A 13,705-nucleotide genomic window follows, 5' to 3' on the forward strand; every position below is an offset into this window, starting at 1 on the left:
TGACAGCGAGCGTCTTTCGGGACTAACAGATAATGTGCGTAAGAGACAAACCGTCACAGGAGCATACTACCAAAATCTGACGAGCTTAAACAAGGGTGTCAGGACGAAGCGTCACGGGGATCTGTCAAAGAGGGTGTTTTTGCTCCACGAAAACACCCCACAGACAGCCATACAAGCTGCATCTTTGGGTTACCAAATTTTGCCTCACCTCACGTATCTTCCGGATATGGAATCCAGAGACTTCTTCCTACTTACTCGGTTGAAGAAACCACTGCATGACATGAATTTCAAGAAGAACCTCTTAGTAACTTTCAACGTGGAAAATTTCTAGAACAACCGAAATGCAGGCTTCCAAGCCGAGCCATCTCTCACCCAAGTTATCCACGCTAGAAAAAATGTGTCGCATTGACGAGGGCATATGTAGAAACGGACTATCATCATCTTCTTCTTATGCTTCCTGCTTGATTTTCTCGAGGTGATAATTAAGCACATCATAGCTTGTTCTGCGTAGGCTGTTTTTATTTTTTATTTTTTTGTAAACTCTGTATTTCACGTTTTTACGCTATTATAGTAATATGAGTGAAGACGCCTTCATCGCAGATACCTTCATCGCAGATGGACACCACGTCCGAACTCTTGCAGGAATACAGATACTGCTACGAGAAATGAGGATAAGGGACAGGGACGCTACTAGCTTGTCACAAGTGGAGAATTTAGATCGGCCGTGAAGCGTGAAGGCAACCGTTCGCGTTAAGCGGGAAATCTGGGTTCGAGTCTCGATCCGGCACAAATTGTCAGCTCCCACCACTGAATTTATTTGAATGACCGATTGCGGGTGATGTCTTGATATGCCTCGTATTTTCGCCATTAGCTAATTTTGCCCCCTTAGTCATTTTCAAACTATCTCAGTCACAGTGAAAAACTGTAATCACATACGTTGTCTTCCACACATTAGTGTGGAGGAAGTTCCAACTAACGATATCCCTAATACAGCTCTCTTATGGAAAGTGATGTGAATTACGTATGTAAAAATGACCAAATGCAACTCTTATGCGGGTCTTTGTCATTTTGTCAGCGCAAGCCACATTAAAAGGCATCAGTTCACATTTCAAATGAAACTGCACATGACATGGTCAACGTCTGATTATCGCCTACTGTCATTATCTCCCTGATGTAATATATATCTTTCACAAGATATATATTATAGTCTCCACGTTTCTCTAATCATATTGTGATTTTTAGACGTTGAGCATATCTTGTGCAGTTATATCCGAAATGTGAACTAACGGATTTTAATGTGGTTTACGCGATAAAGACCCGCCTAAGAGTTGATTTTATCATTCTCCATACGGCATTTACAGCTGTGTAAGTTGTGCCCGTTACCACCAAGTTCATAAGTGACTTTATTAGAGGTATCATTAAATGGAGCTTCCTCCACAATATTTTATGGAAGACAGGATACCGGGATACGTGATTATGTGATTACAGTTTTTCACTGTGACAGAGGTAGATTAAAAATTAGCAAGGGAGGAAATTTGTTAGTAGCGAAAAAGCGTGAAATAAAGAGCTTATATCATAAACAGAAAGAGCCTACGCAGGACAATGTCTTCTTTCAAGGAACTTGCAGTGGCTGTGGCCCCGTTCACAAAGAAAAGATGTAACAGTTCAAGAGCCAAGAGCTGCTAATAAATTTATATTTATTATAACTGGTTTTTACACTACTGGCCATTATAATTGCTACACCAAGAAGAAATGCAGATGATAAACGGGTATTCATTGGACAAATATATTATACTAGAACTGACATTACATTTTCACGCAATTTGAGTGCATAGATCCTGAGAAATCAGTACCAAGGACGACCTCCTCTGACCGTAATAACGACCTTGATACGCCTGGGCATTGAGTCAAACAGAGCTTGGATGGAGTGTACAGGTACTGCTGCCCACGCAGCTTCGACACGATACCACAGTTCATCAGGAGTAGTGACTGGCGTATTGTGACGAGCCAGTTGCTCGGCCACCATTGACGAGACGTTTTCAATTGGTGAGAGATGTGGAGAATGTGCTGGCCAGGGCACCAGTCGAACATTTTCTGTATCCAGAAAGGCCCGTACAGGACCTGCAACATGCAGTCGTGCATTATCCTACTGAAACGTAGGGTTTCGCAGGGATCTAATGAAGGGTAGAGCCAAACTGCAGGGAAAGATAAAGATGTGAATATATCCAGCAAGTAAATGAGGATGTAGATTTCAAGTGCGACTCTGAGATGAAGAGGTTGGCGCAAGAGATGAACTCGTTGGGGCCGCATCAAATCAGTCAGAACATTGATGCCTCAGGAAAAAAGAAAAGAAAAGAAACGTGCTGTAAAGCATCACCATTGCAGAATACATCGATAATTACGACTGTATTTGATCACCCCCCTCACATTGTCAGTTGCCAATTTGTGCCTTTGCAGTGCACAGTGGTAGGATGATGCCCACGGCAGATGAGAGTGGCGATGAAGCATGAGGCTTGTCCTCCTACCTTGCAGCTTGGCCACGGCGCCCTGCGTGAGTCCCTGTGCGGCACCGCTGACCGTCTTGGTGAGGTCCAGTCCGCCCGCCCCCGCGTCGGGGGCGGACCCGTCAGCTCCATCACCACCAGCGCCAGCACCTGCGCCGTTCTGCGAGCGGGCCGCCAGAAACGGAGCGCTGCTCGCGCACCCCATGGCCTGCAACACCACCACCACCACTATTTAGTTGACAACCTAGCTTATGGGGTGCGATTGTGCTCTGCTGGAGGACGGTGGGCCGGGGTGAGCCAGAAACCATCTGAAGGCAGTGCGATTCCTTTATTACTCCAATAGTTCCTACGACCAGTTCAAACCCACATCTGGCGGACTTGAAAGGTGAAATTCGACCCATGGACTTGGCGGAAAAGCATTGTAGTGGGTCACCGGCAACTGCTACGCTCAGCACGGCCCGGACACAGCCAATACCGACTCAAAGGAAGGCGTCGGCGCTTGTTGGTGACGTCACGTCAGCTAGGCACGGCGAACGCCAGGTCTGTTGCAGGCAGAAACGCCTGGGCGTGCTTATCACTATAAATCTCATATCTCTGGACAAAATGTTTCGTATTGTTTTGGATTCTGCAGTTTTATTTAGATGAAATATTTTCTTACTATCGTAAAGCTGCAAATGAAGATCATAGTTCTGTATTACCGAATCCTGTCGAAACAAACGTAGACCAATATGAGAAGATGCTTTGCCCCATTGCAAGCTTCGGAAATTTTACATTCAAGTAACTATATTTACTTGATCCATTTTGTTATCGAAACTTACCCCAACCCCCTTACAATGAATTCGTTTCTTTTATTTATTTATTTATTTTCATTTGACATCGTCACTGGAAATGTGAACTAATTTACATGTGTAAATGCCCAACTGTTGCCAATCATTAGATTACAGTCGTTTTCAACGAAAGGAATTCTAAACAGGAAACAAAATAGCTTCATACATCGAAAATACTGCTGAGCTTAAACTTTTTTAAACATTCGCGTTAGAAAAGATAAATATTCCCATCTTGCAACTGAAAGCAGAAACTTTATAAGATAAAAAATTGTATTTGATAAAACAAGTATCTCTCTTTTGCCTCTTCTTCTGTCCCCCAGCCCCTCCCCCACCGTGTACAATCGCAAGATATTTCATTAACATTCAGTGCCCCTCACCCCATAGTCAACCAAGATACCTAAAGAAGAGCACCAATATGTTCACAGTTTCTTGTAAAAGCAACCCAGTACAAACGTAACTTCCTCAGATTTACAAATAAGGTAAAGAAGCACGAATTCTGTTGCTGCTGGACGATGAAGTTGTTTTTGTATGTCAATCCTTAAAACAGGTGGAAATTTAAGTTCAGGAGTACACTATTTGTTAAGAAGTGTAATGAATTGCACAATCAATTGATTGCAGAAATCTCTCAGAACAATGTGTGTTGGTCAACTACCGCCAAGAGTTTCACATTTTCCTGTGAGAGAGGGAGACACCACCATTATGAGAATGCCTGCAACAGACCTGGCGTTCGCCGTGCCTAGCTGGCGTGACGTCACGAACGAGCGCCGAGGCCTTGCTTTGAGTCGGTGTTGGCACAGCCCGACCTCGTGTAGTCAGCATCCCCATCCGGCGGGCGAGCTACATACTGCTGTTGTGGCAGACTGACACGGCCGGCCGTAGTGGATGGCTGGCTTGGAGGCTAGGAGGGAATCAGTCCGAGCCTGGGTTCATCAGAAGGTGGGTACATCCACTGGTACGACACTAAGACATATGCCGACTTCATTACCCACCTATTCAGTGACCTGCCTGATCAGATGACCAGGCACTTTTGGAGTTGCTGCTTAATAATGTCATATACACTCCTGGAGATGGAAAAAAGAACAGTTTGCCGTGGCATACGGAGCTCCATCGCAGTCTTTAACACTGGTAGCATGCCGCGACAGCGTGGACGTGAACCGTATGTGCAGTTGACGGACTTTGAGCGAAGGCGTATAGTGGGCATGCGGGAGGCCGGGTGGATGTACCGCCAAATTGCTCAACACGTGGGGCGTGAGGTCTCCACAGTACATCGATGTTGTCGCCAGTGGTCGGCGGAAGGTGCACGTGCCCGTCGACCTGGGACCGGACCGTAGCGACGCACGGATGCACGCCAAGACCGTAGGATCCTACGCAGTGCCGTAGGGGACCGCACCGCTACTTCCCAGCAAATTAGGGACATTGTTGCTCCTGGGGTGTCGGCGAGGACCATTCGCAACCGTCTCCATGAAGCTGGGCTACGGTCCCGCACACCGTTAGGCTGTCTTCCGCTCACGCCCCAACATCGTGCAGCCCGCCTCCAGTGGTGTCGCGACAGGCGTGAATGGAGGGACGAATGGAGACGTGTCGTCTTCAGCGATGAGAGTCGCTTCTGCCTTGGTGCCAATGATGGTCGTATGCGTGTTTGGCGCCGTGCAGGTGAGCGCCACAATCAGGACTGCATACGACCGAGGCACACAGGGCCAACACCCGTCATCATGGTGTGGGGAGCGATCTCCTACACTGGCCGTACACCACTGGTGATCGTCGAGGGGACACTGAATAGTGCACGGTACATCCAAACCGTCATCGAACCCATCGTTCTACCATTCCTAGACCGGCAAGGGAACTTGCTGTTCCAACAGGACAATGCACGTCCGCATGTATCCCGTGCCACCCAACGTGCTCTAGAAGGTGTAAGTCAACTACCCTGCCCAGCAAGATCTCCGGATCTGTCCCCCATTGAGCATGTTTGGGACTGGATGAAGCGTCGTCTCACGCGGTCTGCACGTCCAGCACGAACGCTGGTCCAACTGAGGCGCCAGGTGGAAATGGCATGGCAAGCCGTTCCACAGGACTACATCCAGCATCTCTACGATCGTCTCCATGGGAGAATAGCAGCCTGCATTGCTGCGAAAGGTGGATATACACTGTACTAGTGCCGACATTGTGCATGCTCTGTTGCCTGTGTCTATGTGCCTGTGGTTCTGTCAGTGTGATCATGTGATGTATCTGACCCCAGAAATGTGTCAATAAAGTTTCCCCTTCCTGGGACGATGAATTCACGGTGTTCTTATTTCAATTTCCAGGAGTGTACATTGGGTGTTGAAGTGTGTCTAGTTTCGGTAACTAGCTAGGTAGGCACCGAGCAGCAGGTTTGCGGCAGCAACCACTGGGTGGCAGGACACGATGCTGTATCAGCGTGTTGCTACAAGTGGCCCTCTTTACGGTGTCAGCTGTCTTGTCCAGGGTCGATCTGTCATACTGCAGTTTGTTCACGTTGTCCTACACACACGCACACACACACACACACACACACACACACACACGGTGTTACAAAAAGGTACGGCCAAACTTTCAGGAAACATTCCTCACACACAAATAAAGAAAAGATGTTATGTGGACATGTGTCCGGAAACGCTTAATTTCCATGTTAGAGTTCATTTTAATTTCGTCAGTACGTACTGTGCATCCTCGATTCACCGCCACGATTTCATACGGGATACTCTACCTGTGCTGCTAGAACATGTGCCTTTACAAGTACGACACAACATGTGGTTCATGCACGATGGAGCTCCTGCACATTTCAGTCGAAGTGTTCGTACGCTTCTCAACAACAGATTCGGTGAGCGATGGATTGGTAGAGGCGGACCAATTCCATGGCCTCCACGCTCTCCTGACCTCAACCCTCTTGACTTTCATTTATGGGGGCATTTGAAGGCTCTTGTCTACGCAACCCCGGTACCAAATGTAGAGACTATTCGTGCTCGTATTGCGGACGGCTGTGATACAATACGCCATTCTCCAGGGCTGCATCAGCGCATCAGGGATTCCTTGCGACGGAGGGTGGATGCATGTATCCTCGCTAACGGAGGACATTTTGAACATTTCCTGTAACAAAGTGTTTGAAGTACGTTCTGTTGCTGTGTGTTTCCATTCCATGATTAATGTGATTTGGAGAGAAGGAATAAAATGAGCTCTAAGATGGAAAGTAAGCGTTTCCGGACACATGTCCACATAACATACTTTCTTTCTTTGTGTATGAGGAATGTTTCCTGAAAGTTTGGCCGTACCTTTTTGTAACATATATATATATATATATATATATATATATATATATATATATATATATATATATGTGTGTGTGTGTGTGTGTGTGTGTGTGTGTGTGTGTGTGGAGAGCGGAGGAAGCAAGCTCCGTCTACTGATTTCCACCACAATCGCAGAGCATAGGATAAGTTAGGCTGCAGGGGGAACACGCTGCGATTTTCTGACACAGTGCTGGCACTACACATATGCTTTCTTATCCGGCATGACAGACCACGAGAATCACTTTGTAATGGCTACTGCAAACATAGCTACTGTATTATTCTGTCAGCAATAGCCAGACACAAAACATTTGTGTCTCTAATTCGACCTACTTCTGCCGATTCAGACTCAGGGAACTTTCGTTCAGCACGTTGTGAACAAATGGAAGCGTGGTCTGAGATCCATATGCTTGGGTAGTGTTGTCCAGTACCTCCCATGACAGTGCCGGAGATGACGGTTACCCTTCTTTAGGACTGGCAGAATGCCTCAGCAAATCAGCACCAATCTCACTCAATCCATAACGCATAGGTGTCGAGATGGCACAGTGGTTAGCACACTGGACTCTCATTCGGGAGGATGACGGTTCTGATCTGTGTCTTGCCAGCCTGATCTAGATTTTCCGTGATTTCCCTAAATCCTTCCAGGGAAATGCTGGAATGGTTCCTCAGAAAAGAACAGGGCCGATTTCCTTCACCGCCCTTAAAACATTTCGAGCTTGTGCACCGTCTCTAATGACCTCAATGTCGACGGGATGCTAAACCCTAATCTTCCTTCATTTTTCCTTTTTTTTTGCGTTACGGGGAGATCATTTAAGTCGGATCAGGGAAGGATAAAGAAGAAAATCACCAGTGCTCTTTCAAAAGAGAGACCACGCTAATGTGTTTGGTTGTATGGAGATCCGATTCTTCCTTCTGCCAAAGGTGTATCCAATGTCTACCACTGGTGGTCGGTGGGCACTCCAGCGTTTATGGTGGTAAGTACGCGGTAATTATTTTAAAAACATTTCAATTATGTTTTCATAAACTTATGAAATAAAGTATTTCATTGTTACTATATGATTTAACTTCCTGTATTTCTGATTTATAATTTTATTCAGTAAAGGTGTTCCCCACTTCATAAACCACCGTTATTGTGGGACCGGTTGGCAGTTAGAAAGTTTTGCTGCTAACAGAGATACTAAAGAAGGTGGTGAGTAAAAAAGTGGCATAGAGCAACCTTACTCGGTGCAACTACTTTTGTGTATTCCGGTATATTAAACTGCGTCTGGGACAATACGTTTCTCTCAACGATGTCAGACACAATTAAAGACATAATGTGTGATGTCTTGTCTAGACCCCATTTTTACTATGGGTGTGAACTTTATTTTCTTTGCAAAATGTAGGATGCCTGATGCCTATTTTTTACCGTTTTCGCGAATCGGTTGTTGAAACGTGCAATATTATTAACACACATTAGTGCAATGTTCGATGCTCAACCTGCTACAGGTGGAGCCCTCTTGTATCTGCCTTCGTTTGTTCTTCAGTAAACGAATACATCGTAAACTCCTTGCGTATATAACTTGCAATCATCATTTTGTTTCAACTTTTGGATTAAAGTTATAACTAATTATATACTATAATAATATTATACATTTACTGTTTGAGTGCACTGGAATATCTTGTTAGCCATGTGCCAATATTTGTACAACTTTCCTTAAAATTAACTTTGTACAACTTCTGTAGTTTTAACGCCTTAAGACCTGAATAAATTTCATCATAGAAGAAAAAAATTAAAATTTTGTTGGTCTGAAAGTTCCCGAAACGCTCCGGAGATGAGAGCACACGTCAGAAGCGTTGATAGCTTCGTGTAGAATCGGCATTTAGCGACACTACCGCTCGGAAACACATAACCTACCACTCATTATAGTCGCAATTGTATGATGCGAATTTGCGAAGCCTGGCGTTAAGGAGTTAACTGACTCTTCACCCAGCTGACTATCTGTTCTTTGTAGTAATTAGATATTGGATTAGAAGATGACGAGTGACAAAGGTCGAATCTGCTAATCCAAATATACGCATAAAATGACACAGACGGTGTCTGTACGGTTAAACTGCCTCTTAACAAATAGTCACAAATCATCCAATTACAATATTACTGCGCCGTAAAGGACTTCGTCTGCTGAAGTACACGAGATGCCCTGGTGATTTAGTTTAGTTATTTCAAGGTTCCGTGGTTCGTATTCGGGCCAGTACCATGCGAAATGGATCTTCACCGTAGAGTTGCAATTATTATACATTTTAGCATCGAAAATATGCTACATGCTGGCTATTTAACTAACAGTATTTTTATTATGATCTTATTCTACAACAAAATTTAATAAATGAAGCTCAGTCACAAACGGATATTATCTATTCAGAAAATAGTACACTGAGCGAAAGCAGCTGACGAGTGAAATTGATTTCAGTTTTTTTTTATCCGCCAGCATCTTTAATTCATAAGGGCGGACATCAAATACTTTCACTTCGCTACTATCTGCGCAACAGCAAGATTAAGTTGCGGATAATAGAGACCATTTGTATTCCTAGTGTCATCCGTGTGCGTATGCGTGTGTTTCCTGCTATGATTTTCAGTTTGGGACTGATAATTCAGAACAGCCGGCCGGGTGGCCGAGCGGTTCTAGGCGCTACAGTCTGGAACCGCGCGACCGCTACGGTCGCAGGTTCGAATCCAGCCTCGGGCATGGATGTGTGTGATGTCCTTAGGTTAGTTCGGTTTAAGTAGTTCTAAGTTCTAGGGGACTGATGACCTCAGAAGTTAAGTCCCATAATGCTCAGAGCCATTTGAACCATTTTATTCAGAACAAACAAGAGTTTAGACATTTTGTAAGATAGTTGTTAGTATGCCTCCTAGCTTTTTAAACAATTGCCTACATGAAATTCGAGGATAGACGCCAGATAACATCGTTACAACACGTTTCTGTGCAAGCAGTAATCACAGCCCCACAATTTTTAAGCAATCAAACTCCCAGGTATAAAACAGCCTCAAAGTCTGATTACTTTAGAAATGTTTAATGTGTTAAATATTTCATGTTAAGCAGGTAAACCAGAAAAAATGTTTCGAACAGGTTTGCAATTACATTTAAAGTTTGCTTAAAGTCGATAAGCGCTCTTATTGTCAAACAGTGGATGAGTACATCCTGGGTAGTTCGCGTTCCATTTTAAGCAAAAGTAAGTTTCCACGAATATCAATGTTTATGATGTCATGTCTCCTGAACTATGTAGCGTACAGTCACATAATTTTGCAGGTCCATTCAGTGGTATATGTGAATACTATCTGCAGAATTTGTTGCGAATAGAGTTAACTGTAAAGAAGCAATACATCATGACTGCTGCTTAAGTTTTACTCTACGAGTAAGTGATAAACGTTTCTCCTTTCATCATTTTATGGGGGTCTCAGCGAGAAATTTTTTTGTTGAGGGTTCAAATTACGTATGCAGTAAGTTGTAAATGACTAAATTCTCTTTCTCAAGTACTGGATGAATAAAGTCTATTAGTTGACGATAAGTTTGGCTTTAGGAAAGGCAAAGGCACGAGAGAGGCAGTTTCGACGTTGCGGTTGATAATGAACGCAAATTTGAAGAAAAATCAAGACCCATTCGTAGGATTTGTTGACCTGGAAAAAACGTTCGACAGTGTAAAATGGTACAAGATGTCTGAAATTCTGAGAATAATAGGGCTAAGCTACAGGGAAATACGGGTAAGATACAGTATGTACAAGAAACAAGAGGGAACTAGAAGATGAAAAACGAAGTGCTCGGATTAAAAGGGATATAAGGCAGAGATGTAATCTTTCGCCCCTATTTTTCAATCTATACGTCGAAGAAGCAATGACGTTAATAAAAGAAAGTTACGAGAATAGGATCGAAATTCAGATTGAAACGATTTCAATGATAAGATTCGCTGATGACATTGCTATCTTCACTGAACATGAAGAAGAATTATAGGCCCTGTTGAATGGAATGAACAGTCTAATAAGTACAGTAAATAAAAGAAATACAATAGTAATAAGAAATACCAGAAATGAGAACAGCGAGAAACTTAAAATCAGAATTGGGAATCATGAAGAAGTCAGTTGAAGGAATTCTGCTACCTAGGCAGCAAAATAATCCATGATGGACACAAGGGGGACATGAAAAAACAGCCTAGCACTGACAAATGTGGCATTCCTAGCAAAGAAAAGTCTACTAGTATGAAAAATAGGCCTTAATTCGAAGGTGAAATTTCCGATAATGTACGTTTGGAGCATAGTGTTATTTGGTAGTAAAATACGGTCATTAGGACAGGAACGAAAGAGATTCGAAGCGTTTGAGATACGGTGCTACAGAAGAATATTGAAAATTAGATGGATAGTGAAGCTAGGGAATGAGGAGATTCTCCGCAGAATCGGCGAGGAAAGAAGTAAATGGAAAACACTGACAAGGAAAAGGGACAAGATGATAGGGCATCTGTTAAGACATCGTGGAATAACCTCCATAGTACTAGAGCAGTTTTTTACTCAGGAGCCAATACTGACACTGTGGCACGCACCTCTGGCCGCATAGGTACCGATATTATTACTAATGGTAACTTACATATATTAATATTCTGTGACCCCCCAATAGACCAGGCATTATAGGGGTGCTATAATTGTGTTTTTTGTGGGGTTTTAGGGGGCTCAACTACGAGGGTCATTAGCGCCCAGTCACAAATGTAAGTGCACATATAATCTGGTAAAACTCAAGGAGGGGGGGGGGGGGGGGCACCAGAACGTTCTTACAAAGACGCAGATAAAATAATTAAAAGAGTTAGATGTCTTTGGACAAGTCTGCCAAAGTAATAAAACGAAGAACACGAGCAGCTGCTCGAGCATCATCAGCTAAAATTTCCTGTAAGGTAGATGGTAGAGACAGGACAACACGAGATTGATTAAAACGGGGACACGACAATAAAACATGGGGCACTGTCAATGCATGACCACAATGGCACTGCAGGGCGGGGTCACCGGAGAGCAGGTAGCGGTGGCTAAACCGGCAATGCCCAATCCGCAACCTGGCCAAAAGGACCTCCTCTGGCCGAGATGGTCGGGAGGAGGTTGTCCAAGCTGTTGGGACGGTTTTATGGCCCAGAGCGTATTTTCTTGAAGTGACGACCAAGTATCCCACCATAATGACACAAACCTCTTACTCCCACTAATGTCAGACGATGGGACACAAAGGGAGGCTGGCCGAGGCAGGAGGACTGCAGCCTTGGCCGCAGCATAAGCAGCCTCATTCCCAGGTACTCCTACATGGCCTGGAACCCACATAAAGCTAACAGGAGAGCCATCATCAGCAAAAGAATGGAGAGATTGCTGGATCCGTTACACCAAGGGATGGATCGGATATGGAGCTCCGAGGCTCTGAAGAGCACTGAGTGAATCAGAGCAGAGTACATGCGGAGAATGGCGGTGGCGGCGGACATACTGAACGGCCTGATGGAGAGCAAAAAGCAGCAGGAGGTCCCGATGGAAAATAATCCCCTGCGTCATATTGAGCGCCAGATGTGGGACAATGGACACTGGGATGTCCCCAAGTCGTTCGCATGCCTGGAGCGCCGCCGGCTGTGTAGGGGAGGTGGTCTTTATGAGAATGGACCCCAAACACATTTTACTGAGAGCCTCGAATTCTCCGAAGATATCCTCGATATGCTGTACAAAGAACATGGGCTTGGAGGTGGCGAACGTCCCCCCATCGGTCCGAGAACAGACTAAATAGCGGGGGAAGTATTTCGCCCCAAGCCGGCGGGCCTGTCCTTCCTCCCAGGGAGTGGCCAAGGGGGGAAAGGCAGAAGTACCAGAGACAGAACCTTTCCTCTTAGAAGACGCGGCCGCAGAGCGACCTGATGCATGTTGGCGTCCGCCCCGATACCACCCACTCCGGCCAGGGGCTCTCCCCACGGGCGCCACCCAGCCTCAGCAAGGACCACCTGGCAGGATGATCGTTGCCGGGAGTCCTGATGCCCCAGGTAGACGGGCATCTACTCCTTGGCTGACGTTTGGAGGATGCAGCTCAGATATCGGCAGTACGATCCCTGTGTTGTCAGGGGGCTACAACCTAGAGGGTACATGACGATCCCACCACAATGGGCTGGCTACCGTGCTGGATTTAGGGTGCCATGGAAATTCCATCATGATAGTAGGTGCAGATGGGGACGCACGATGGGCGTAACTTGTGCAACCGATCAGGTGTTTAGGCCCAAATAGATGAACAGTGGGTGCAGTTACGACGCCGTTACGATGATGAGTGCCAAGGTCTTAGTGATACATCATGTAAGGTGTCCTTCCCCAAAAGGCTCGTACTTCTGTAGAATTTTGAAAAATGGAGGTCAAACCCCAATGGGGACCATCACATTGAAGGGCGAAATGATTGAAACTCCTTTTAGTCGCCTCTTACGACAAGCAGGAATACCTCGGGCCTATTCTTACCCCGGACCCGCAGGGGGGAAGGGGGGGAAGGGGTGCTATAAGCTGGCCGCCGGACTGCTGGCCCAAGTAAAGTACTAATCGTTAAAAGTCGGCGCCATTCGGAACACTTCGCGTCGACTGTTCCCTGTTTCAGATTGCTGCCACTCTCAGGACCCAAAAATTGAGGGACTTGTTGCCTGACGAATTATTGTTGTTTTGTTTCGGTGACTAACTGATCAGCCGGCCGGAGTGGCCGAGCGGTTAAAGGCGCTACAGTCTGGAACCGCACGACCGCTACGGTCGCAGGTTCGAATCCTGCCTCGGGCATGGATGTGTGTGATGTCCTTAGGTTAGTTAGGTTTAAGTAGTTCTAAGTTCTAGGGGACTTATGACCACAGCAGTTGAGTCCCATAGTGCTCAGAGCCATTTGAACCATTTGACTAACTGATCAGTAGTAGAAATTATACTTAACTGCACAATGCTTTTAAATATGAGACACGACCACTAATATTTACAAAATGCTTTGAATGCCATTTTTCTTCCACTTATTGCCGCTGTTTGAGAACCACTCTACTCATGGAGCTGTAGAGGATAAAAAACTGCAGAGATATA

General features: G+C 45.3%; 1 protein-coding gene across 1 annotated transcript in view; it reads right to left on the bottom strand.

Moving 5' to 3' along the window:
• LOC126175782 (uncharacterized protein PF3D7_1120000-like) overlaps positions 1-13,705 on the bottom strand; it is a 341,800-nt gene that overhangs the window by 237,593 nt on the left and 90,502 nt on the right. Inside the window, exon 2 of the mRNA XM_049922754.1 lies at positions 2,526-2,712. Within this exon, the coding sequence (XP_049778711.1) occupies positions 2,526-2,709 (184 nt within the window). The 5' untranslated portion in view covers positions 2,710-2,712. The remainder of the gene's footprint in view (positions 1-2,525; positions 2,713-13,705) is intronic.

The sequence above is a fragment of the Schistocerca cancellata genome, chromosome 3, assembly GCF_023864275.1.
Source record: "Schistocerca cancellata isolate TAMUIC-IGC-003103 chromosome 3, iqSchCanc2.1, whole genome shotgun sequence".
Taxonomy (NCBI): Eukaryota; Metazoa; Arthropoda; class Insecta; order Orthoptera; family Acrididae; genus Schistocerca; species Schistocerca cancellata.